At 36.6% G+C, this 27,760-nt stretch overlaps 1 protein-coding gene across 1 annotated transcript in view; it reads left to right on the top strand.

Annotated features, from left to right (window-relative positions):
- LOC140337491 (extracellular serine/threonine protein kinase FAM20C-like) overlaps positions 1–27,760 on the top strand; it is a 35,849-nt gene extending 8,089 nt beyond the window's left edge. Inside the window, exons 2-9 of the mRNA XM_072421242.1 lie at positions 833–1,005; positions 2,085–2,163; positions 4,925–5,017; positions 7,924–8,039; positions 14,191–14,388; positions 18,015–18,096; positions 21,611–21,670; positions 27,428–27,760. Coding sequence (XP_072277343.1) covers positions 833–1,005; positions 2,085–2,163; positions 4,925–5,017; positions 7,924–8,039; positions 14,191–14,388; positions 18,015–18,096; positions 21,611–21,670; positions 27,428–27,674 — 1,048 coding nt within the window. The 3' untranslated portion in view covers positions 27,675–27,760. The remainder of the gene's footprint in view (positions 1–832; positions 1,006–2,084; positions 2,164–4,924; positions 5,018–7,923; positions 8,040–14,190; positions 14,389–18,014; positions 18,097–21,610; positions 21,671–27,427) is intronic.

The raw sequence follows: 27,760 nt of genomic DNA, 5'->3' as shown, positions 1-27,760 counted from the left end.
GACATGTTTAATTAGGGTTGTAAAATGTTCAAACAAAGCTTGTTAGTGCCACCTATACCAGAGATTTTAAAGAAAAAGGCAGTTAAAGCATCTTAAATACATAATTTGAAGTGTATGTCAAACCAAGAGATTTTTTTTTTTTTGGGGTACATTGTGGAGGACTTAGAATCCATGTCTGGTTGTTACAGTTTTAGCAGGAGTTCTAGCCATCCCTACTGTGTTTATGTTTGTCTGTGTAGCCTTTGTAAGGTTCCTTTCATTTTCTTTCTGGTGAAATGTTAAAAACAAGGGTTCCAAGCCTTCCATTAAAGTACCCCTGCAAGAGACCAAAACACATGAAAAATTGTAGATTGGGAAAATAAAGTTCTCTGCCAGTGCCAAAGATCTTTGTGTTTGGTAACTACAAAATGTTTTTATGTATACATATGCTAAGAAGGGCTTGAGGGTTGGAAATGGGGAGCTACAAAAATAATGTATTGTAATATAGTCTCTAATATAAGTTATATCAGTCATAGATGTGATTTTATAACGATAACCAGCTGAAGTGCTATTTAATCCCTTGTATCATAAAAGTTTATATACTTTGTATGCATTATTATGTAGCAAAAAGTCCATAAATGGGATCCTACTGCATAATATACTATGTACTAATATACTAAAATACAATTATTAAAGGTTCCATAATGTTATAAAATGTGGGGGAATGTTTTTCTTACCCAATAACTATTAAATTGTTTAATATACATTGTACTTTATAATCTGATATCAATTATTATAATTTTTATCCTTACATGAAGTCCATAACCAATTGTATTCTAATATTTGGTCACAGGGTCAGTGCAGGAATGAAGTTTGTTCTACCAACAGGTGAAACTGCTTCCGACACTTACCCCACATGGCTAAAATTACACATGGGAATCAACCGCTATGAGCTATACCCAAGACGAGACCCTCTTATTCCGGTCTTACTGAATGAGATGTCCACACACCACATCCTTAATTCTGGTAATTACATTTCTTCTTATATGTCTTATATGTGTGATATGTGTATGTCATCTTTATTATGTGACAAAGATAAGAGGTAATTTTTTGAGTGTAATATATTTTTTAACTAAAACAGTTATAATCTGAACTGTTATAATCTGTAACTGAAACCATCATCGAGTCTGCCATTGCTGACCTTTCCTAGTGAAAAAAGAAGATAGCAGGCTGACATGTTGACCCTCATGCTTTAGTGGGAGTCATTGGCCTGAAACAAGAAATTGTAGATAAATACTTCTCGCTTTTCCTTGACTTTCCTGATCAGCATTCTTATCCTGGATCATTAACTTGGAAATGAATAAACAAAATAGTCAGGCGTCTACCTGTTTTGAAGGAGGCCAGCTATTGTAGTCTTTGTAGGTGTGGTTTAATAAGGTGCAAAAGAATATGTATTGGTAAAATTACTCCAATATGAAAAATAAATATCCAGGTTAAGATGCACAAATTGTAAGCGGATAAAGTCTAACTAAGGTCTCTCTACCTTATATCTCTTTCATCCAATAAGAAATTAAAGATTAGGGTCACAATCAAAGTCAAGAGTCAAAGGATGGTTTATGAGACCAAATGAGTGAGTTTATCTCTGCCCAAACCGTATTAGGATTACTTAGGTATTCAAAATAAAATTCCCATAATGCTAAAGAGGAACTGCAGAAAAAGCATATACTGTAAATGCAAGAAAAGTATATATGTGGTATAAACCAAAAAACAGATTTTTGCTTGCACAAGATGACTGAAGTCAGCACAACTTTACTTCATTTACTAGTGAAAATTACCTTGCAAGGTGATAGATCACTAATAGCCTTTTTCCAATAGCCTAGTGATCCAATAGATCACTAATAGCCTAATTTCCAATTGTGAGGGTAGAAAAAAAAGACCCCTGCTAAGTATCAACAATCCTAAAGGCTAATGTTCCACAGTCAGTAGAAAAATAAGAAAAAGAATGATTGTATTAAGCCACTATCAGGATAATTAATGGAGTATTTTTCTTTTAAATAGAAACATAGGAAATAAAACTTTTGTCTGTTTCAATGTTTATTTTCTAGTTCAAAAACCAGGAGGAACACAGCTGAAACTGCTCATGACTTTCCCAGACTATGGTCAAGCTCTTTTCAAACCTATGAAGTGAGTACTAAAAAAACAAGTATCATAAGCAGAAAGATTATTCACAGCAACTGAGTCTATTGTAAATGTATCAGCATTTGTACAAAATATGCTAATACCCTTGTGGGTAAGGCCTAAGGCTAATGTCAGATGAGGGAACCGGTGTTCCTCAACAGCTCCTAGCTGTTTGCACCTTGAAAGCCACGTGGCTTCCTGAATTGCTGCACTGGTTCTTAATGTCCCTTTGCTGCACTGGTACTTAATGAGTGGTTGTGAGTGGTACACATGTGGTGTGCACCATGCTTACCCCTATTCAAATAAAATTTTTGGTATTTGCAGATAATTTTTAGCACTTTGCAGCAGCTGTCACCATGCGGTGTTTCAGTCCCCAAGAAAATTTTGATGGTCTGCAGCTCTGTCCCCCCGCATGGACACAACCCGCCAACTTTTCCATCACATGCTCAGCCTGCTTGCTAAACATCCTGGGGGACAGTAGCACAGGGCTGTGGACACAACTTTTGTTGGGTCCATAGCCCTGCACTAATGTCTAGTGTTGGTCGAATAGCTCAGTGTTCGATTCCGCTACCCAGATTGCTTTTGCTGCCCTAGCATAACTGTAGTATGTGTTCTTGGAGAGAGAATCTCTATCTAAGAACACATACGGAACAGTGTAACATGACCGCAAGTTCCTACGCTTTCCCTGGGCTGTCTTTATCAGCCCGGTGACCATGGGAACTGAACTCAGATGAACTCCCAATGGAGAAACTCCATAGAGAGTTAATCTGCAGTCACAGCTGATTAGAAGCACTCCCATGCCTCCAGTCAGGTGCCTGGTGACTGTGGGAACTGAATCACACACATTCAAAAAATTACTTTAGCATTAGTTAGCTTTTCAAGCCTCTTTTTTTAAACATGTTTTTACACACAAATTCGCAAAGTCAAATCTCGTCTTTTTCGGGTCGGGTCTATCCGAATTCGAACAGCTATATTCAGGTTGACTATAAGGACAACCTGAATTCGAACACCAACACTACTAATGTCCCCCCTGGAATTTAGCAAGCAGGTCTGAGCCTGCGATGGGAGAGTGGGCGGGTGGGTGGGTAAGACAAACATATTGGAGTATATACTAAAAAAAATGTTAATTTACTAAAGGCAATTAAAGCTTTAAGTTTATTTAAAAAATAACATAGCAATTCAAACAGAAGCAAACTAAATATATGTAATAGAGAAGAATCTATTTTATCTTTGTACCTAATAGAAGGAGATGCTAGGCAAGCAATTAACAGAGCTTTATATATACTTTATTGATAAGTGAATCAATCACATCTTTCGCACTCTACACTTTTAATGCTTCTCTTACAGTCAATACTGATACTAATTACCTGCCTCCTCTTGGCAAACAAATATGAGGGAAAAGGGGAATAAATTACAAATAGCAGGTTATTTTTATAACTAAAGTGATGTTGAATGTTGATGAAGCTGTGAAAAGTTAGTTCCCCCCTTTAAAGTAATAAGTTTTAATTACCGTTTATAATGTCAATATATTATGCTTCTACTTTCTGCTTTCATAAATAATATGGTCAACAACCTAAACATATAAGTTTACTGAATACTCAGTTCAACTGCCAAAATTTCTCTTAGATATCCTAACAGACATGTATGCTCTTTTTGCACTGCGTGTCTGTAGTCTTAGCAAAAGAAAATTCTTGTACCATAAGCAAAGATTGATAGTATAGGAAATCCCACCACCGTCTTTTTGTCTTGTTCGTTTTCTTTATGCAGGTGCCCCATGGATCGAAAATTTGAAAAATGTGGCTCCTGTATGAACTTTTGGTTGCCGAGTATAGGAATAATACTTTACATTTTCTCTCTGTGTTGATAAACATCTAATCATCTATCATGCTATTTTATGATTTCTGTTGTTCTTTTACTGGTATGCGCCTTTTACAATAACTGTAAAATTCTGGTTCTTCAAACATCAAGCTGATGCCCAGCTGCTTTTCAATATTATTTCAGAATAAATAATAATTTCTAAACAAAATATTATAAATGTAAAATGTTATAACTTTCTTAGGAAGAAAGCAAGAATCCACTAACTCTTCAATGTTCTGTGTGTTGTAATAAAGCACACATTCATGCACATCATGGCAAGCATTGGCATGAGCCAAAAATAGACACAGAACACTAAAATGCACCAAGTAACACAACAATGGGACCACAAAGTGCCAAGGGTGTGTATTGTGTGTTAACATGTGATGTAGTAATGTCTCTGGTAAAATTACAACACTGCTAATGCAAGCATAAGACACAAATAAATGCAACCTGGAATCAATAAAAACAATAAATGTGCACCTAGTATAAAAAAAAAAGAACTTGACTTGCTGATAATTGGTAAAACTTATTGCTGACAGGAGTAAGTATAAAGATGCCTTTATCAGTTTGGTTTAGCTTTTTTGTTGTCTAGTCTTCAGGCTGGATGGAGAGAGGACACCTGTAGCATAGAAATAGGTGTAACCTGTGTAAGTGTTGTGTGTGGTTGAGCTGTAAAAATCTCAGAACTGGACAGACAGAAATACAAACACTTTGATTCACACTGGGACATTATCACACATATAATTCTTTTAATAATATATATAATAATATAAATCTTTTAATGGGAACTTTCTTGCAAATACTTTTTCCTTAAAATAGATGCTATTTAATTGTTGGATGATAAAACTAATAAAAAATCTTTCTATTTTATCATCAATGTATACTGCTTTTCTTCCTTTTTATCATGCAGACAAGAACGTGATCAGGAGACGCCCCCAGATTTCTTCTATTTCTCTGATTTTGAGAGGCACAATGCTGAAATTGCAGCTTTCCACCTGGACAGGTATATAAAAAAACAATTTTACTAATAGATTTTGTAGTTATTAGAGGATTATTTAAATATTTCTTTAGATACCCATTGGTAAATTTATATTAGAAAATAACCATTACATTAGTTGGTAAAAAGCAAAATAATGTTGTAGCAGTTGAAGTCCAATTTCTTGCTTATAAAACAGCCATTCCCTTCTCACTCTTACCTGCTTACATCTAAGTGCTCTGACACCCCAAACTGCAGCAGCCACCATCCCATCACCTAACCCCCAAACTTGCCACAATCTCATTCACCCCTGGCCCAAACCTTGCCTATTCTGTAATGGACAGACCAGTAATACGTTTTGCTAATTAAACTATACATAGAAACACATTTAAAGCATACAGCTTTTATTTTACTGTTAGGCAGTTCTGCGTGAGCAACACCCAAAAATGATATTTAATTATCCTGGCCTGTATGTGACCCACAAGGGCTAGGGTTAGATAACCCAAAACAATAATATGGTGCTGGGAATCCTGGTTTACATTTATAGAACCAGCACTATACATTCCCTTAAAACCCAGCATAAACAAATTCACTAAGATCAATCTGAGCTAGAAATGTTGCATTTCTATATATATGTCAACAAATATGTCTAAACTTTACCTCATGCCATTTAAGCCTGTTGCGTTCATACTTTTATTCCCATTATCTCTTCTCTGACCAGTACCAGAAACACTTGAAATCACTGACCTCCAAGACCCACAGGGATCCCAATAAGTTACACTGTGACCTTTAATTGTTTCTTTGAATGTTCAAATGACTTAGGCTAGGTACACACATGCAATAATTGTCTTTAGAAAACCAACAACTAACAACAAATCAACGATTATGCACGATTATTTTGAACGATCGTATTGTACACAATTCTGTAAATGCTGTAACGATACTATCGTTCAAATATAATCCACCAATAGTGTACACACGCTAGATACAATCGTTTGAACGATGCAGGAAATGACATGTAAAGGAGAAAGTGTACCACAGAACAATCCACGATCACTACACGACTGTACACGCAAACGATCGTCGCCCAATCAGACCTGCTGGGGTGGAGGTTCGTTTCCAGCGACATTTCTCGTTCGTCAGCGTCGTTGGCCAGTCGTTGTGAACTTTTTTGTTAATGATTATCGGACGAACGGTTGTTTGTCGTTCTTTTCCAACGATAATTATTGCATGTGTGTACTTAGCCTCTGATCACAATGGCTTTATGCGTTATCTTGAGATGCTGGGCAATGCCACGTGCACACTTAACTAGATCTCTGTTGCTCAATGGTTCATTCTCAGCACCCATTTCCTATCCACAATGGAACCAGGCAGGTGTGCGTTTAGTCTTGGATATTCAAGGAATTACTGTGGGTAACAGCAAGGCCACTGTCTACACAGTCAGCTTTTTTATGTGGCCAACCCAGTTATTATCCTTCCAAACCTTTTACATGAACTAAAGATGGCCTTCTTCCAACTTCAAATGTAAGAAGTCCTGGATGTTTCTCTTCCACCTTCTGTGCAGTGTACTCCTTATTCTCACTGTCACTTTAAATGGGCTTGAACAACTATTAAGTACTTGGGTACCCAGGTTTCTGCAAAAAATTTACCATATCATGCAATTGAATTTCCTCCCCTTGGTAAACTCAGTTCAGAGTGACCTCCATCAGTGGAGGCAGAGAGTGTTCTCTGGGATGGGTAGGTGCAACATTTTGAAGATGAACATTATGCCTAGGTTGCCTTACCTTTTTCAGACCATAGATTTTTTTGGCATACAGTTTCTGCTAGGCTCAGCATACTTATCATACATACAAATCCTCAGTTTTTCCAAATGAATGGGTTGCTTTGCTTTTCCAGATTCTAGTCTCTATTATAGAGCCTCCCACTTTGCACAATTAGTCGTCCAGTGCAGACTAATTCCAAGTCCAGGACATGTAATATTGGGTTGACTTAGAACATGTAATTTCCTGATCTCTCTGTCCTAAGCCCTTTGGTCATGTTTCATGCCCCTCATAAAGTATCTTAAGACGTTAGCATTCTTTTACACCTGTCCCCAATTCTAGGTTACCCCCATTTTACTTCTTATTATTACCCCATCTTTCAATAATGGATGATCCAGGCCATCTACAGAGCAGAACAATGAAGGTCTGTGGAGCAGCTCGAAGTCAAGAGTCTTAGTTGTCCACTCCATCAGTTGTCAATCCCGAGTAATTGATGTCCTACTCCATCCATCTATACCTATATTATTTTGGCCAGCACCCATTTTATTCTGATCCTCTATAAACACCTCTGTTATGTGCTTTCCATAATTTAATGGAGATGTACGACAGCATACTTTTAAAAAGAAATTGTTCCAATCATTTAATGCAATAATCTCTCATCTTGTATTCTGTTTTATGTTATGACTTTCTTGACAAACATTCTCAAAATTAAGTCCTTGATACCTTGTATTGTTACATTCGAATTGTATTAAAAAACATGGTATAAAAAGTTTCTAAAAATAAGGGTTTAAACACCTTTTCAGTCAGTCAACTTTAATACTTTTACTTATACTAAATTTTACTAAAAAACAATTTTTAAATAAATTATGTATAATGAACAAGATAGATTTTTACCACTCAAAACAATTTTCATGATTGCATTAATACTGGTGTTGCATATGATTATTTAGGAATTCATTGTGCCAAATCACTAAACAACTGACCACTAACAGGGTTTATTGTATCCTTCCACTTCCCATAGCCTCTGTAGAACAGAACGGGCTGCTCTTTCTGTACTGTGGTCATTCCGTTATGCAAAATAAAGATTCTTAGACATGTAACAATTTCCTTTTTCATTTCATACAGCTGTATATATTTATTGTTAGAGTTTTATTTATTTCTCTCACTATAAAGAATCTTGGATTTTCGAAGAATTCCTCCTGTGGTTGGGCGTCTAGTGAATATTGTCAAAGAAGTGAGAGAAATCACTACAGATAAGAAATTATTTAAAACTTTCTACATCTCCCCAGGTAAGAAAATGCTCCATCTGAATAATTCATGAAAAGATATCAATCAGTCCACAGAATCTTTCCAAAATAAACTATATGTATGTTGCTGTTGCTAGCTTGTTTTCCTGTACATAGATGCAGCAGCCACTAAAAAGATGAGAAGTGATAGAATTATATTCAATGTACGACCAGGCTATGCCAAGACTCAAAAATAAAACATGTTTTGAAAGAAGTTATGTTTGAAGAATACTACATAATTCCTTGTTTTTTTCCATTGCACGGTCTAAGTTTAGGGACACAGAAGTGATCTTTAGTACCATAATTTAGCAGTATGTCGGAGCTATTTAAATTGTTACATGCTCCAGTACTGGATAAATCCTGTATAATGTTTTAATAATGAAGATTCATTCTAGTCAGTGCTAATATACACTTGGCAGAGCTTTGGTTTATGCTTCTTTAGCCAAGACAATGTGAGTTGATGAGGCCTGCTTTGATGAAGTGGTGAAGTTTGTGTGGTCAAATGACTCTAAGATCTATATCGACCTTAGGATAGCTATTAGAAAGTCACCTTGACGTAAAGGGGACACACTGGTCCTCTAAGTTGGGGTTTAGCATGTAAAACAAAACAGGTAAAATTAGTAATTGAATACAACTCTCTATTGTTTTAAGAGCAGATATATGTACTGCTATAGAGGAACCAAATGACTTGGGTGCGGTTTATCTTTTCCAGACTACGGTAGTTGTTGAGTATGGATTGCACAATTCTATAGAAAAGAATATATATATATATATATATATATATTCTAGAAAAGCAATTAAATGATTGTTTACAAAAATGAAGATGCATGATGTTATCATCAGCCATTGGCAAGATGAAATGTTGGACTTGCAATTATATAATAAGAATTACATTACATTACATACTGGTGTGTAAGCAATTTTCCTTTTTTACCTGGTGGAAGCAATATAACTAATTTTGGCAGTGGATATACAAACCTACCCACCAGTGCAGTTTAAACTTAGACTTTGCCCTAGTGGGCTGCGGATCGGGGGTTGGGGACCCCTGCCTCAATGGGTGTTTAGACTTATTTTTCTGGTGCAGTTACCACTTGATTCTAATAATATAAACATTCATTTTTAGTAGCAGCAAAATCTTTCTCACCGTGTTTCTATAGGGATTTGCCTATCCTTTGTGAGCAGCTTCCGTGATTTGCATTTTACTATTTTACTAATTGCACAAATGAGTGCAGGATATGCTTTTGATTTTATTTTTAGATAATGCTACTTGGAGTGTGCAGAAATGATAAATGCTAAAATAATATACTATAATTTGACAAGTATATATCAGTAAAAATAAAACATACTAAATATCAGTAGCATAAATTAATGCTGTTCCCCGTATATATTGTTGCCCTATACAAGTAGCTGTTTTACACATAAACTGAAGAATTCTTACAGGTTGTGGTGGATCGGCAGTGATATTTGCAAACAAAATTTAGATGCCGACAAGATGTAGATGGAAGGTTATCAGGACACACAGCGACAGTACCAACATAAAAAATAGTACATATGAATAATGGATAACAAAGGCATAACAATGTAAAGGTTTCCCCTTTAGAAAATAAAGTAAATATATATATATAACATAAGGGGAAAAGAAGTTGGTAAAACCTACATAAACATGGGGACACAGGGAAATCAGTTTCCTACTGCTGTATATAGTTTGATTGCAATGCAGAGCTTTAAATGAAAACTATTTTTACTTTGTTTTTGGAAACTTCAGCTAGTGTACTAATGTAACTCATGTACAGTGACCTTTTTGCAAACAATACATAGAACTATATTGTATAGTACAAACGCTTTTTTATCGTTCTCTGTTCCCTTCACCTTTCCATATCAAATATTGTTCCAAAGCAACCAGAACGATAGTTTCCATGGATACTTTAGAGATATGGGCCCCAGCCTTTTCTACTGAAATATAGATTGGAACTATATCCAGGTATAGGGCACTGTGAAGACTTTTCAGTGTTTCATGTTTGAAATCATTACTCATAATATTCTTTTGTTCCTTCAATGTTGGGAGAAACCTGGAAGTTTAATAGCAGATGAGACACTAGAATTCGCACAATGGCTAGCAACCACTTTGTGTTGTCTGATTACTCTCTCCCATTCATTGAGTATATGACTGTATAGAACAGCTGCCTCATCTACAATGGCTGACATGTCCTTGCCCTCTTCACAATATCCAAGTCTATATTTCTCAAATATGCCACCAGCAAAACAGGTCAAGGAAAAAAAGCTGGTGTAAAATATTATAATAATATAAAAATAAAACATTTAGGACCCGGTTCTTTAAAAACAGGCTGCAGGCTGAACGGTCCTATACCAAAAGATTTTGTATGATGCATCTTTGTTTTGCAAGAAAATAAATCAAACTATGTATTACATGCACTAAAAAAAGTCTTAAAATGAATTGTAAAAAGTTACACACTGCACATAGTACTTTTGTTTTGTATTTTTACATGTTACATGGATGGCCAGCAATGTGATTCCACCTTTACACACACACCAGATGATTGCCATTAGGTTCCCCTAGTACCCCAATTATGGTATTAAAATAAATGGTGCCATTTCCATGCCTATGATAGTATTCCATTGCAAATGTCAGCATACTGTAAAGTTCTCCAGCCCTGGAGTGACAAATACTTAAAGGTATTCTGTGCACTTTTCTAAGCAAGGTAAACAAATCGTAAGGACCTATGAGACCCTTTAGTAGTGTACCATTTTAAATATGGCTTACATATCAAATGTTTTCCATGTTAGATTCCATGAGAGATTTGAAGTTATGAAGAATCTGTTGCTCATCAGCAGCCATACCCCATTTCTGGAACCGTAAAACACTTTCAGTCATTTTGGCCATACAAGCTGGGCAAAGGATCTCACTGGTTCTCCAGCTGTAGGATAATAATTCACATGTCTGATGTGTGGGGAAGATGTTGCTTTAAGTTTCATTGTTTTTCTTACAAAACACAAAAACAATTGAGATCAAAGATGTTCCAGGAGCACTACAAGTTTCTAGTCAATTCTCACCAATAAATATACTCTTCTGTTCCTCGAGTATGTAAAGTCAAAAGATAAATCATTGCTCCCTGACGGGTAACATTGTGGATGGGGGTGACAATACAGATTGGGGTAACATTGTGGAGGAGGGTGACAACACAGATTGGCGTAACATTGTGGAGGAGGGTGACAATACAGATTGGGGCGACATTGTGGATGGGGGTGGCAATACAGATTGGGGCGACATTGTGGATGAGGGTGACAATACAGATTGGGGTAACATTGTGGATGGGGGTGACAATACAGGTTGGGGTAACATTGTGGATGGGGGTGACAATACAGGTTGGGGTAATATTGTGGATGGGGGTGACAACACAGATTAGGGTAACATTGTGGAGGAGGGTGACAATACAGATTGGGGTAACATTGTGAATGGGGGTGACAACACAGATTGAGGTAGAGAGCATGGGCGGGGTTTGATCAGGAAGTAGAAGAAGTAAACTTAAAAATCAGAAGTAAACTACAAATCAAAAAAATACACTTAACCTTTAATCCCACAGATCCCTCAATGGCACTGGTCCTTCATGTGATCCAATCCTGAATTCACCTGGGATATCTCTTTGGCCCGGTAAAAGGGAAGCGCCGGGCGCTTCCACCTTCTCCCTTCTCTTCCGGTCTTCTTGCCCCGTCACCTGATCTCGCATTGCCCAGTGACGTAGCTGCTGTGAAGGGGAAAAAAAAGAGAGCCAATCTGTGCATGGGTGAAAACGGCATCTCCTTCCCCATGGAGGAAAAGGGCAGCGAGAGCCTTCCAGGATGCATGATGTAGATATCCCGGGGGGCTCTGTGTTCCCATTAAGTCTCAATCAAGACATAAAGGGGCAGTACTGTACCCTTTTTTGTTTTTTTTAATTATGTTGCACTTAAAAAACAAAAACCACCAACATTTTTACTTTATATAGAAGGGTTGTCTACCATTCTTTGTAATGTAAAAATGTTGGGTTTACGTAAGCTTAATTGCAGAAGGAACATTGCCTGCAATCAGAAACTCCATGCAGTGGAGGACGGACCTCTCCTCAAATATTTGCTATAAATAAAAATCAGTATGGTGATATAACCTATCTAACCAAAAACACTAAAAATCATAAACATCCCATACAGTGTGTACTAAACTTTTATTAGTGTCCTAAAATGTATATGTAATTGTGTAATAGGTCCATTAGACTGTCCTCTGCTATGCTGCTTTAAAGCAGATTTTTTACTAAAACCGACCATTTATCACTACTGATGTATGATTGTATTACTATTGTAGAAGACGGTAAGCAACAACATTTGATAAAATCTATTATACAGTCCGTTATATAATAAATAAATGCATAAATATTATGACAGGCACGTAGTTTAATAAACTATATTTTAGACACTATAATGTACATTTACAAGGATATTTTAAACGTACAATATAAAACATGTAGGGTGGTATTAAATAAATACAACTGATATATGTGGTGTGGATACAACATGCCACACAATCCTACACATGACTTGATATGACATATAATAAAAGGATGTGCTGCCACCTGTTGGCTGCAATTTTATTTCCTATGATTTTTACAGACAAAGAAAAGGGTGGCAGAGATAATTTATTGATAATATGCCATGCTTTTGTCTTATGGATTAATTTAAAAATCAGTACATCAATATCCCAAACATATAAAACATTTCCACTGACAAGTACATACTGTTATACAGCAATACATATAAAGCTATCAAAAGATTAAAAAAAAGGGGTTCTCCTTATTTAAGCCCGCAAGGATGAAACCATAAAGAATTCATAAACTTAGGTACAAATATCATTTCTGGGGAGAAAGGGGTTTCTGGGGGGTTGAAATTTGTCTCTAGGTGTATACCGGGGGGGAAAAACTGAATTGTTTTAAAGTTAACTCATGGGATGAAAAATCTTTACCTTTGCAGTTAGTTATTAATATTACACGGTATTTATATAGCGCCGACATATTACGCAGCGCTTTACAAAGTCCATAGTCATGTCACTAGCTGTCGCTCAAAGGAGCTCACAATCTAATGTCTCCACCATAATCAAAATCACAGGGGGAAGCCAATCAATCTAAGCGCATATTTTTTTGGAAAGTGGAAGAAAACCCACACAAACACAGGAGAACCTGCAAACTCCATGCAGATAGTGCCCTGGCTGAGATTCAAACCTGGGCTCCAGCGTTGCAAAGGCCGGATTGCCAAATACTGAGCCACTCTGCTGCCCAGAGATTCCCCCTTATTTTGCCTTGACGATTATGAACAGGAGGCAATACCTAAATTATTTGACATTTTCTGATATTTTTTAGTATTTTTTATGTCAAACAAGCTTTAGGAGACTTGTAATATGAAGAAGAGAAAGTGAGGTGTAAGGTAACTATCACAATGGTAAAGATTTTGCATTCAGTTTGGGGAAGTTTTAACAGTTATTCTCAGTTTTTAAAAGTATCTAATCATGTATGCAAAGCTCATTATGTACAATGCCGTCACAACCTGGGAAAGTCAGACAAAGCCCCTGATGACAAATTGTATAGGCTGTTAATGCCTTCACTCAAAACTATGTCCACATAGCAGATCCAGAAATATTGGACTCAAATTTAGTCCTGACTTCACCCTCTGCCTGAGCCTTTGCGTTGTCCTAATGATCGGTAAAGACACTTGGAAAAGTCCCATAAAACTTTAGCATCACATATCCATAGACATATAGATTATTAACACTTACAGTGAATAAAACCTCTGCTAAAGCTACGTACACACATCCAATGGTTCTCGCCCGATAATCAGCTCAGGGCCAATATCAGACGAGAATCTAGCGTGTGTACAGCGCCCGTCGTCCACCACCTGAACAACCGTCATGGCGGATCCACGGACGATTGACGATGAACGATCCTAATGCAAGGGAAGAGAGAGCACACAGCGGGGTGCCGCTCCCTCGTTCTCCCCCTCCCCTCTGCATAGTGCTGTATGTACAGCACTCGTTTATGCATGGTGCAGTCATTAGTCTTTGGAACCGTTAGTGAAGGATCCTTTCCAACGACAATAATTGCACGTGTGTATGCAGCTTTAGACAAAGTTTTATTACATCCCCAGTTTAATTACTATGACTATTATATTTCAAGATCTAAATTTATTATATGTTTTCTCTACAGCTGGGAACTGAATCCGAAATACTGTGACACAGTAAAAGTTACAGCACCCTACAATGAAGGAACTCGACTTCTTGACTTAATAGAGCTATCTATTTTGGACTTTTTTATGGGTATGTCAATTTTATTCTTTGTTCAGATACATTTTTATTGAAATAGCAAATGCTCTTCTTTTTTGTGTCATTTAGTTTGTTAGCTCCAAGTTCCATCATCCATCCACCATATGATAACAAATCAAGCTAACAATGTTCGTCAGTATACATTTGTTGGCACACATGTTAATATAAACATTATTTTCCTTAGTGCGGTTTGCCTCAGTGCATGAAAACACATTGTGGCGGATTTATTAAAGTTCTCTGATAACCTTCTCTTTTTCAGTGCAAGGAAGATAAAAAAATAGGCTTTGCCAAGTAGCATAATATTTGATTTACATTTTGTCAGAGGTCTATCTTTTATCATTTATTCGCCCTAAAAATGCCTTATTCTTATTTGGAACTTTTGTTATAAGCACAAAAAATATTTGTTAACTTTGCAAGGTAACTTGTTAGCAGATAGCTTCCTCAGCTCTTTGCCCATGTTGTATTCTCATCAATTCACAATGACATTGATCACAGCTATCTCTGAGGACTATAAATGCCCTTCTCTCAAAGTTTAAACATTACAAGCCAGATAAAAATCAAGTGCAAAGTTTGCTGAGTAAAAAAACAATTATTTAGGTAAGCTTTATTGAAAGGTCCTATAGTCGTATATTCCTTTTTATTATTGTGGATTTACCAATCCCCTAAAATAATTTTAAATAATTATGGTTTGGTGAAAGCATGTTTTATTGGTTCTAGTAAAAGTTTATTCATATACTTTGGGGATCGTGTTCAATGAAGGAGAGTCCAATGATAAATTTATTATTCAAGACCCCTGTTTGTTAGGAAACCTAAATTCCTGGAGCCTATTTACTTAAATGGCATTTATACAAAAATCTTTCAGTTCTCATTTATGAAAGTGGCAATCAACAAAATGATTGTTGATTGCTTAAGTAGATTTTTTTTTTTTTGGGGGGGGGGGTTGTTTTTTTGACAGTCATCACTTTCTTTACCGAAAGATGGAATTCATCAGATTTACAATCAGCCTGACCACCAATTTCTGATGGGCAGGTAAGCTTTTGTCACTTCAATACTGGAAAATGCCATAGGCCACACTGGAAGTCAGAGGTGCTTGATTTTTTAATTTTTTTCCGCAATCTACAAAAAAAGCTGATTCTTATAAAGAATATAGCATAAAACAACACTAGTTTGTTTTAACTAATGAGGAATAAGGACAATATATAAAATCCTAAAATGTGCCTAATGTAGTTCATTAAACAAACTTTAACTAGGCCTCCCCATATCCAATCTCTAGGAAAAAAATATACATAATATATTTAAAGTACCAATAGGTATTGTGAATTAAAACTTAAATGTAAAGTATTACTTTCAACAGGCATTTATTAAGGAAAATAAGTTGTGCAAAGTTGTGGGAGATGGATTTCCTAACCATGCCACTGCAAACGTCTTGTGTAGCAGCTTTTATGAAAAATAATATGTTGCATATACATTATTAAAACCATAAAATGTTACTCAGCCATTTGAGTCTGGCATCACAGTTATGTGCCTGTGTTTTATTGCATCAGATATGTGCATTGTTATGTGTTGTCATTTTTATCCTTAATACATCAAAGTAATCAAAGTTCTATGTAATACATTTCAATATGATTCTTGAAAGCATCGGATAAATTTGATATCCCCTAGTTCCTGTAGTTTTTTGTACTTTCTAAAGCCTATATTGGGTAGTGTTTACTACTTATGAAAAATCAGAAAGCATATTAAAACTTCATAGGACTGAATCTGATGAGAAACTTCATAGTACTGACATAGCCCTGTGATTTCAGTTCAGTACACAGCAAGTTACAAGGACATTGGATTTCTATCATCGGGTATACTCTGTGTTTGCAGAAAATGTGCTAATGCAGCCAGTATGTCTAAGGACTGTTAAGCTACCATATATTACATTTTTGTTCTTGGGTTTATATATACACTTTTTTTTATCAAGCAGATCTCTTTGACATATTGTATATACTTTAAGAACAAATAATAAAGACTACTCAGTGTGCCCTTCATTCTCTTCTTACTGGTCCGATGTAGCAAATATTATCCATCGTCTGACTGAGATTGACATCAGAGACAAACCCAAGCTGGTTCTGCCATATGTCTCCGCCATGTCTAAAAAGCAATGCAAGTGATCTCTTGTACGGCATTTGGTAACCTCCTGGGCAGTTACCCAGAGCCTAGTTTGGGGTAAAAAAAAAAAAATGCTGAAAGTGTGTACCCCGAACTAGGCTTGGGGTAGCTAAAAATAGAATCAAGTGTTTCTCACCTGGTGTTGTATCCTCCAGTGTGCCGTCATCGGATCCCACCCTCCGGCAGAGTTCTCCAGCGTCAATGCCCATCTCCAGCATGGGATGCCTGTCTTCTTGGCCGGATCCCCATCTTCTCCTTCCCCCGGCGTACGCGTCCTTCGGTGATTCCTGATTACGTCAGTGCGTGCGCCCGTCCATGTGGCGGTAACATTAAATATTTTGTATTGGATTTAATACAAACTCCTGTATCCAATACAAAATAATACAAAATAAACACAAAGTATACAGTATACAGAATTATTGCATTTTCAGTGTTTTTTTATTTATTTATGCATTCTTGTTTAAGCTGATTTTGTGTTTTTATTCCATGTTATTAATAAATTTATTTATTTTCCTTTTACATGATTGTGTGTTTCAAACTTTTTTATATTCAGGATATCTACTAGACCCTAGTTTGGACATATTTCAAAAAGTTACAGATCTACAATATATAAAAAAAAAAATTTCATGAAAAACAGTGTACCGCTTTTGGTACAGAAGGTCAGACATCAGTGAAACGCCCAGGAGGTTAAAAGCAGCAAAGGCCTAAATATCAAGCCTGTTGGAAGGGTTTATCCCCTCTGATTCTCACTCACTAGCTTCATAAAATAAACAATATTATGCATATTGAAGATTTTGTGTCTTTGGGGCTTGGGAACCTTGAGAAATTTACACAAACTTGGTTTCAATAAATGCAGTTTACCTATACGTCTAAATATTGATGCCTTCTTATACAAGGAGACTCGACTGCAGGTTCACCCAATCATACCCCTGAATAAAACAACCCTCAGTCCTCAGTCCTTTTCCTACCCCCTTCCTTCCTTCCGCTTTCTGTTCTAACCTCTTTCTTCTCCACCTATCATGCTTTATCTGGTTCATTGGTCTTCCCCTTTCTTAGTCATCTTTAATTTTTCCCTATACATATCTATAGAAAATGGTACACCGACACCCCAGTTTTCATACACGTAGATAAATATGATCTTGAAGTAACATTGGGATTGGACAAATGTTTTCGAATCCTGCACCAGATCCATTCCAGGTTTGCTGTATCACCCAGGATCACTGATGAAAGTGTTATCTTCTCCAGCCTTTGAGAGCTTTATTAAATCAGGCCCATTGTTTCTGGTTGTTAATTTTGTTTTAGTTAATATTGTAATATTTGTGTCAATCATTAGTGTTTATTGTACTGATAATCTGATTTTTTTATTTATTTATTTATCCTGGGTTGTCAGAATACAAAAAAGTTAAAAAAAGAACCCAAGCAGTTTCTCTTTACCCTATTGAGCTAATATCTATTCTCTCCTACTAAAGGCAACCAAGACCGTCACCATTATGAGACATTTGAGAAGTTTGGGAATCAGACCTTCCTCCTGCATTTGGATAACGGAAGAGGGTAAATAAACACTCTAAATATTTAATCAAATGCTACTTCATATTGACTGTTACTATGATGGAATTCCAAAGTGGACACATACAACAAAAAGAAGGTGAGCAGATGAATGCTTTCAAACAGAAAGGTCACTTTGCATAAAAAGCAAAGCAGTTTGGTATAAAACGTGGTGAGAAAGAAATATGTTAGATGAGTAAGTTAATTTATTTTTTTTTAGATAAGTAAGTTAATTTATTTTTTTTTTATTTAGTAAGTTAAACAATAGACAGTGAAATGAAGTTTGTAATGTTTGTAATGTAAATGTAAATGAAAGGGTATATGAGTTAAATATTATGGCTACTGTATATTTGCTTTTGGTCATGCTTCAAGTATCTAAAAAACGGATCTTAAAAAGAAGTGTACACTTACAATTTATACTGAATTTACTTTCCTTTTCTTTATGCTTGGCTAAGTATACCATGTGTCTGAACTGCTTTTACCCTATATACAAGTATACCCTATATACAAATATAATTGTATAGAGTGCAACTCAAACATTTCAAAAGCTCTACTTTAGTGTATGATGTATTAATAAAAATATTATTTTAAGACACTGGGGTTGATTTACCAAAGGCGATTAGGCTGTTTATTTTGAAAAGTGAATTATCACTCTAAATTAGGATAATGCACCTAGCTCAGTGAAAGAATTTTGCTTCATTTACTAAGTTCAGTGAATAATCCCCGAGTGATAATTCACTTTGCCAAGTTAAACGCCTAAATTCTTTTACTAATTCAATACCATTGTCTACCAGTTCTTTAAAAAAAAAGTTTGATACTGATTAGAGCCCAACAAAGCAGGCACAGTTCACCCTCATTCAATTCTTGTAGACTTCACTAAATCTTACAAACATCAATGTCTATCCGTTCAGTTGCACAAGTACTATTCAAACACTTTGGGCCCTATTCATTAAAGTTCTCCAAGACTGGAGAGGAGACACTTTTATCCTCTCCAGTCTGGGTGATCAATAAAACCTGCAATGGATCTGGTCCAGGATTCCAAACATTTGCTAACAAATAGCAAATTACTTTAAGAAATCCAATCCAGGTTTTCTGTATTACTGAGGTTCACTAATGAAATTGTATCCTCTCCAGCCTTGGAGAGCTTTAATAAATCAGGCCCTTTGCACTTACGTAACAAAACGACCACCACACAGCACAGCCCAGTAAAGTTTAAGCTCAGTTAGATTTGCACAAGGACATCAGTCCATAGTCAGATAAAATGGATGATTACAAAGAAATAGGAAGGAGCTTAGTCGAAACATTTGTACTTGTGTGCACAGGTGAAAGTGCTCTTAATATTTGCTTCTGGGTTTCTCCTCCACAAACAAAACAAAAGGAGAGAATATATAATGGTTCATGAAATGAATATTTAAAAGGCTTGGGACTTGTGAGAGCAAATCTGTAAAGAACAAATTTAAATATATTTATTTTTAGTTGTGTTTCTTTTTAGTTGAAAGCCCAAGGCAATATTACAGGTAGAGCAAACATACATTTAAAGAATTGAAAAGACGCGTTACAGGTTAGGTTCTGGGCAACCTGTTAGTTGTGCCAAAGTACGAAATTTTACACATATGAGCATTTAGAACCACGGCTCTTATTCAGAATATGGTATAGGTTCAGTTAAAAATTTACAATTAGGGGCCCCTTCTTCTGCACTGCATACAAAGTACACGTAAAAGGCGTGGGACTTGTGAGAGTAAATAATCTAGGTAATTTGAAGGTAAATAATTTAGCCATGTGTTTTTTCTAGTTGAAAGCCCAAGGTAAAAATACGGATAGAGCAAACATACATTTGAAGAATGGAAAAGATGTGAGCACAAATTCAGTTCAGGTTCTTGTTTGACGTAAAACAAAGTAAGGAATTTTACACATCTGAGCAGCAACAACCATGGCTCTTTTTTAAAGTGTGGTATGAGTTCAGTGATGAGATTTACAAGTATGTAAAGACACCTACTTCTGCATTGCGTATATTGTGCGGCAAAATTAGCAGACACAATTTATTGTTAAAATACATAGTTACATATTAGGTTAGGTTAAAAAAAGACATAAGTCCAATCAAGTTCAACCACTAGGGAAATAAACATATACCAGATATGAAACCATATAAACATAGTTGGTCCAGAGGAAGGAAAAAAAACCCTGGTGGCTTCAACAGGGGAAAAAAATCCATCTTTTTCCTAAAGTAATCTATAGTAGTTGCTGAAACTACTTCCTGAGGGAGCAGATTCCACATTTTCACAGACCTTACAGTGAAGAATCCCTTTCCTTATCCAGAGCTTAAACTTCTTTTCCTCCAGACGAACAGAGCGCCCTCTTGTTCTTTGTAATGATCCTAAAGTGAATAATTGGGAAGAGAGTTCTCTATATGGACCATTTATATATTTATACAGGATGATCATATCACCCCTTATACGTCTCTTCTCAAGGGAGAATAGATTCCACAATGTCCTTTTTGTGAACTGGTACCCAAAACTGGACGGCATATTCCAGATGAGGTCTGACCAATGCTTTGTACAGGGACAGGATTATGTCTCCATCTCTGCAGTCTATTCTTCTTTTATTACAAGAAAGTACTTTACTAGCTTTAGATATTTCTGACTCCCCCAAATGTATTCCGCCTAGACAGTATGAAGCATGTATGTTGTTAGTGCATAACTTAACATTTATCTATATTAAATGTCATTTGCCACTTGTACAGTGTCAAATGCTTTAGCAAAGTCCAAGTACACTATATCAACTGCTATTCCACTGTCTACCTGTTTACTTACTTCCTCATAAAAAGAGAATCATTTTTTTTGACAACTTCAGTCTTTCTTGAAGCCAAATTGTCAAAGTAGCCATTTAACAACAGAGATTCACAAAACGCCCTATAAATCAGAAAGTACAAACAGTGAGCAGGGGTAAAAATTTCCTTTTCAGAATCATTAGCCAATAAAAAAATCCATCTTGTCCCTAAACCCCATAGAAGCAATGTGATCTGGTATGATTATAGTTAACAGAAAAGGTTTTAGAACCACCTATGCATTATTTTCAGAATAAACTCCTTATTTAAATGTGACAGAAAATCCAACACATTTCAGCTAAAGGACGTCCCCTTCCTCAAAGTTGTATGTGTAAAAGTGAAAAAACAAAAGCAAATATTATGGACCATAATATCCAAAGATTATCAGGTTTGCACTGACTGCTTTGCTAATTCTGCATTGGCTGCCATATGCTAACAAAAGCATATTTCATAATCTTTGCTTCCAGTTTTATTTTACCTTTACTCCCCCCCAAAAAAAGTGTTGTTTTCTGTGTCACCAATTGTGTTTATGTTTGTCGGAGTTGCCTAAAAACTTTGCTTAATATTTATACCCTCACATATCCATCCATTACTACCTACTGAAAAATGGTTATAGTTTTGCCACTGGACAAACGTTATGACTGGCCACAAACATTAGTCATTTACCCTACGTAACATGTTTTCACTTTTCACTAGGTTTGGACGGCATTCATATGATGACCTTTCTATTCTGGCTCCACTTCAGCAGTGTTGCAGGTCAGTAGATGTGACCAAAGCATTATTTTAAAGTCGTTAATCAGTAATCCAGTCTAGGAAATTGATAATACTGCACATTCCAATATTGCAAAGAAAAGTTCCATTTAATTGCTGGATAAAATAAGTAAACCACCTTGTTCAACAATTTTAGCATTTTTATTATGTGGTGCTAATGGCAGCAGAAATGATACATGAAAGAAGAGAAGTTTCACTGGGTCAAAGCTTTCACTTTTATATGTAAAAACACCTACGTACTTCCTTACATCTATTGGAAAAGTTCACTTGTTAATTATCTTGTGGTTTTGGATTAGGATTGTATTTGCAATATAAAAGAGTTTTTGTTCTGCCTTGTCTCTAGTTATGTTCTGTTTTATCTTTCACATACCAATTATTGACCCTGTACCTTTGTCTGAATTTCTATACACTAATTACTACAACAAGTTTTCTGCCAATATCTAACTTATGAACATGTAAACTACAATTGTGCAGTTCTTTTTGTTAACCTTGAAAAATAGTAAATATACAAAGCTATTAGCTATTCTTTAACGATAATAATGTATATTACATTACTTTATATAACATGTAATATATTGCACACTGTGCCATAGTATTGATTCCTCAAGAACATCTTACTGCCTTCCTGCCCTAAGCAATCCCCCTGTCATGACACCTATACCTTTTTTTGTATGTAGTTGGGAAGTTCTCTGGTGAAAGAGTCTGGTAATTCTACATTTACATTTTTGTGGTTTAATGAAATACGTTACTGCATACACCTTTATTGAGCAGTATTTTGCAAATAAATGTGCATATTATTAAGGAGCATGTGCTCCTGCATGCACAGCAGTATTGAGGTTGGTATTGATGGAACCCTGGAACCCTGTAATGGTCCTCAGGTGCTCCTAAAATGTTCACTTAGAGAACAGAACACTTAGCGATATGCGATGTGTGTGTGCATGAAGTCTGAAGAGCTGTGTATGCAGAGTCTTACAGTTTTGTGTTTTAGTTCACACTTTTTTTAAGAAAATGTACCTAAACCCAAAATCCAAAATGTAATTGGAGTTTATTTTCTTTTTATCTGGTTATCTTGTAAATAACACATTTCTTATTTTTGTGTGGCTCTGTTCACCTGTATCACTTGTGTGGTTCTCACGCAGGCTGGGCGTCAAACACGTCTGCCTCATTTCGATTAGATAGTAGATGTGAAGACTAGCAGAAAAATGACAAGTTTGTTTTGTCTTGTAATTTTTGACAAGATCAACAGGTTGTAAGGCCCTGGTCCAGTAACAGTACTCACCAGACACCACTCCACCAATCCAATGCGCACTCTTCACCTATAGCGAGCCCCCGCCTAGCCTCGGAAGACTGGTTGCGTCTCCCAGCACCGGGTTGCCCCAGGACTTTGTGCGTGAGGTATGGTGTCTGAGGAAGGGCAGGCAGAGAACCAGGAGCCCCTGGATAAAGCAGTACTAAGATTCTAACAGAGACAAGTCTAGAAAACAGAGCAAGAGATCATACACAGGTAATCTGTCCACTAGATGAGGTACCCAAGGGTAAGACACAAACAGAGTAGGGGTCACAGGCAAAACTTCAATCCAAGCAGGATAAATTCACAGGGTCAGAAACAGGCAAGGTAAGCAACAGTGAATCGGCCAAAAACCACACCAACAGCAAGTTAGCCCAGCTTAATGCTACAACAGGCACTGGTGACTGGGAGCAGAGAGCTGCAAGGAGAGGCAGTGGAAGAGTAGTGGTAAGAAGGATGGATAAGTCTGGCTGCAGAATTTATGATAGATTGTAGAGGAGAGAGTTGGGTTATTGGAATACCAGAGGGAAGGATATTACAGTAGTCCAGATGAGAGATTATAAGAGCATGTGCAAGGATTTTGGAGGTCTCTGGGACAAGTAGGGGTGGATTTTGGAGATCTTGCGGAGGTAAAAATGTGACAGGACCTCAGGATGCTCTGAATGTTAGGGGTGAAAGAGAGGTCAGAACCAAAGGTAACACCTGTGGAGAGAAGGAAGATGATAAGTTCTGTTTTATCCAGGTTGAGTTTCAGAAATCAAGACATGAAACCTTGTCCTGGACTGAAGGAGACAGGAGGTCAGGGGTGGACAGATAAATTTGAGTGTCATTAGCATACAGATGGTACTGTAAACCAAAGGAGGATATGAGATTGGCAAGTGAGGAGAAGAGAACCGGTCCAAGAACTCACCCTTCAGGAACACCAACAGGGAGTATAGTAGGAGAGGAGGAATTACCATTAAAAGAAACTTGAAAGGAGCGGTCAGACAAGTAGGAAGCAAATCAAGAGAGAGCAGTGTCACAGATACCAATGAAGTTCATGATTTGGATTAGAAGGGGGTAATCAAGTGTCAAAAGCAGAGAAAAGATCAAGGAGAAGGAGGAGAGAAAAGTTGTGTTGTGACTAGCTCTGTAAAGTTGTGTTAGCTCTGATGAGGTCATTGGCCACTTTAGTAAGGACTGTTTCGGTAGAATGGGCAGCACGAAAGACAGACTGGAGAGGGTCAAAGTGAGAGTTGGTGTTCAGGGAATTGGTGAGTCTTTTATAGACAAGGCGCTCAAGAAGTTTGGAAACATATAGGAGAAAGGAGATGGGACGGTAGCTAGAAAGAAGAGAAAGGCCTAGCGAAGGTATCTTCAGGGTTGTGAAAACATTGGCAACATACTATGTAACTATGTTTGAAAGCTAAGGGGAAGATACCAGTAGAAAGGGAGAGGTTGAATAGTTTAGTTAGTTTAGTGGGGTCGAGGGTGGAGGAATGGGCAGTGGAGCAGAGGGGACTAAAACTTCATATTGAAAAACAGGAACAGAACGGGAACAGAGACATCATGTTAAGAGGTATTTATGGGGGAAACTGTCTACCTTAAACATCTAGACACTGCTCTCCCCTTTTTTCTAAACAAATTAGATTCACAGATGAAAATCGGCACATGGTCTATAATATTCGCTGACTAGAACTCCACAATACTCTGCTGAGACTGAGCGCCTATAGAATAGATTTCTTCTAAATCAAACCTAATGACATAATAAGTGAAATACCGGGTTAAGGACATCCGACATATGGTTGCCTCCTAGATACAAACAGGGCTTTCCAGCTCGCGGTTTGCACAATGGAGGCTTGAAGGGAGGAGGGGGCGGTTTGCATGCCATGCAGAAGAAATAATTTGCTAAACACCGCTGAAGTTGTGGATGATCTTAGGGGGGCTGAGCTCTTTCTGCAGCCTCTGTTTAATGACCAAGACTCTGCAGTTGTCTCTTTTTGCATATCAAAGCACAGCTTGCTACAGAAGTTAATGTATGTCTGGGCTCCATAAAGATTTTTTTTTTTACTTTGTTTGTGATTAACTTACAGTGAGAATTTTTTACAGTAACTGACACCACGCTGTCTAATAATATGTTGAGACAAACATGTTTCAACTGTCCTAATTGCTTTTGTTAAAATAATGTACCTGTTCCAGCTTACATTCAAATTCAACTTAAGAACAAATCTACAGTCCCTATCTAGTATGTAACCTAGGGACTGCCTGTACAAGCCGTGTCAGACTTGTCCAATAATATTTTTAAATGCAGAACTCAAAGCTTGACATCTGAATCTATCTGACTTAACCAATCACTCTCCTTCATAGATTCCATTTCCTTACATATTCAGATTCTTGGATTTATCCAGTATTTATTTACCTGGATAAACAAACAAACTTCAAGCCTGTATGCCACATTGGGCACAAAAAGGATTAACATTACATTGTCTAATATAGTTTATAGTGAAATCTATGACACAAACTTAACCAGACTGATACACAATATTACTTTTACCTTTAACATATGCTAGCATTAGCAACTAATCACCAGCAGAAATTCATCTTGCACCATTGTTTTAAACCCTGCAAAAAAAAAAAATAAATAAAACAGGCAAACTAAATAAAAGAAGCCCTTACATGTTTGAGGAGTCAGATACTTAAAGGTGGTTTAAAACCCTTGGAACTTTAGTTTATTATGTCAAAGAGAATGTCTAATTTGGTCTGCAGGTCTGTTTCTTGCCACTTCAGTTTCCCTCTTGGGTTCCAAAATATGAAAGATAAAATGGTAGGGTAGTGATAAGTGAATCTGGGTTTGACATACAACACGTATGGGCTGATTGCTCATAGTTTGAAATAAGCAAATCGAGTTTGAAGTATTGTGAACCTAAATGTTGTGGCAAATACCAATTTAAGTCTATTAAGGGTGAATCCTCCTGTTAAATTCTGGCCATTTTATAGGGATTAATAGTTGTCAATAAAAGGCATGGGGAGCTGGGCACTGCCACATAAGACATTCAACATTAACAAAGCAAACATTTATATATATTATATATATATGCACAACAGAGAGTCCTTTTAATGTGGCTTTTAGGTAGACATAGAAAAATGGCAGATGCCTTAAGGTTGTATGTGGAGTTATGAAATAGCATGATTGTTGTGGACTAACATAGTTAGACCATTATCTGGTATATATTTTGCATGTGTAATTGATTTTTTTTAATTTACATTTATATAAGTACAGCAGCAGAACCCCAATCCATTAAATTCCAAATCCATTTTTTTTTTTTTTAACGTAAATACGCCTAAATTGACTGGTGGAAGTAGCAACCACAACAGATATAAAAAGTTTAGGAAAAATTAAAGCTAAAGCCAGCAACTGAATACAGATTGACCAGTGGCACAATTAATAACATTCTTTGTAAGCATCGCTTTTTGCAGTACCACACTACATTGTCCATTATTTTAGGAGGAAGAGGTGAGGGAAGTTGTATCTTTAAAAAAATTATGAATTGTATTGTCTGAAAGACAATAATCATAGATATTGTTCAGTGGCTAGACACTATGTAAGCACGTAAATTATGCTGCAATTTACATCGGAACTAAAGCTGTGCAACTCCTGTCCTTGTTCCATCACAAGGCGGCGCCATCTTCATCCTGTTCTTCTTCCTGGGGATGACCTACTGCCTGTCGCTTAGGGTGGGAAGCTAATGATACTTTAAAGTTAAGGCTGTAGCATCATCATAGGGTGAATGGAAAGGGGGATTTATCTCTCTGTAACTGTATTCCACATTGGCCATAAAAGGGGATCTGCCCCCATCAGAAAAGGCAGTGAAAAGATTATTTGAATTACCTCCATAAAATTTCTAATTTGGGACATTCTCCATATATCAAAGGTCTAATAGGATGGTCATTCAAACAGGGCTTTCTCCTGATGCCTGTCCTGTTTTCCTCCTTGATATCACCACCCTAACCATTCTCCTCAACCTTTTCAGATAAAAACAAACTTCTGCTCCCCTATGCAGACTTCACATAGCTGCACACAGACGCCAAGAGATGTACTTTAACTAACTTCCATTGCAGGTTGGTCACAGATCTTAATTAAGGACCTAATCTTGTAAAATAGTTAGATATTAAGTGTTCAGGTAGGGGTGGGCTGAAACAGAACTATAGTTCTATTTTATTAGTTTGGTTTAATGGACATTTAAAATACATAACTGTAACAGTTTTACTTGTCTAAAGATTTATAAGTCAACTACTCTAACGTTTCAGCATTCCAGATGTCTTTCAATGTTTTTTTTAGGGTTATTTTATAAATTACATTTCTATTTTAAAGCAACACCATTTTATTAATGTTTGATATAAAAAGATAAAGTTTTAATGAAAGGGATGCCTACACAAAATATGAAGGTTGTAACATGCCATTTCTTTACTATTAGGATCAAGAAGTCCACTTTGCAAAAGCTCGAACTCCTTGGTACGGATCCTTATCTTTTAAGCGATGTCATGCGTGAGTCTCTGTCTGAGGACCCTCTCATGCCCATCCTGACAGAACCTCATCTTTTTGCGCTTGACAGAAGACTGGGTCTCATTCTAAACGTTGTAAAGCAGTGTTTCCAACAAGAAGGCCTACACAAAGTGGTTTTTGATGACTTAGCCAAGATATACCATGAAAGAAAATTATAGGATTCTGCTTTGTTTAAAATACTGCAATGTATTGGCTCCTGGAACCTAAAACGGCACAATGAAGAAACATGGATGCAGTCATTAAA

Source organism: Pyxicephalus adspersus, chromosome 8 (genome assembly GCF_032062135.1).
Source record: "Pyxicephalus adspersus chromosome 8, UCB_Pads_2.0, whole genome shotgun sequence".
In the NCBI taxonomy this organism is placed as follows: Eukaryota; Metazoa; Chordata; class Amphibia; order Anura; family Pyxicephalidae; genus Pyxicephalus; species Pyxicephalus adspersus.
This window is presented reverse-complemented; position numbering and strand designations above follow the sequence as displayed.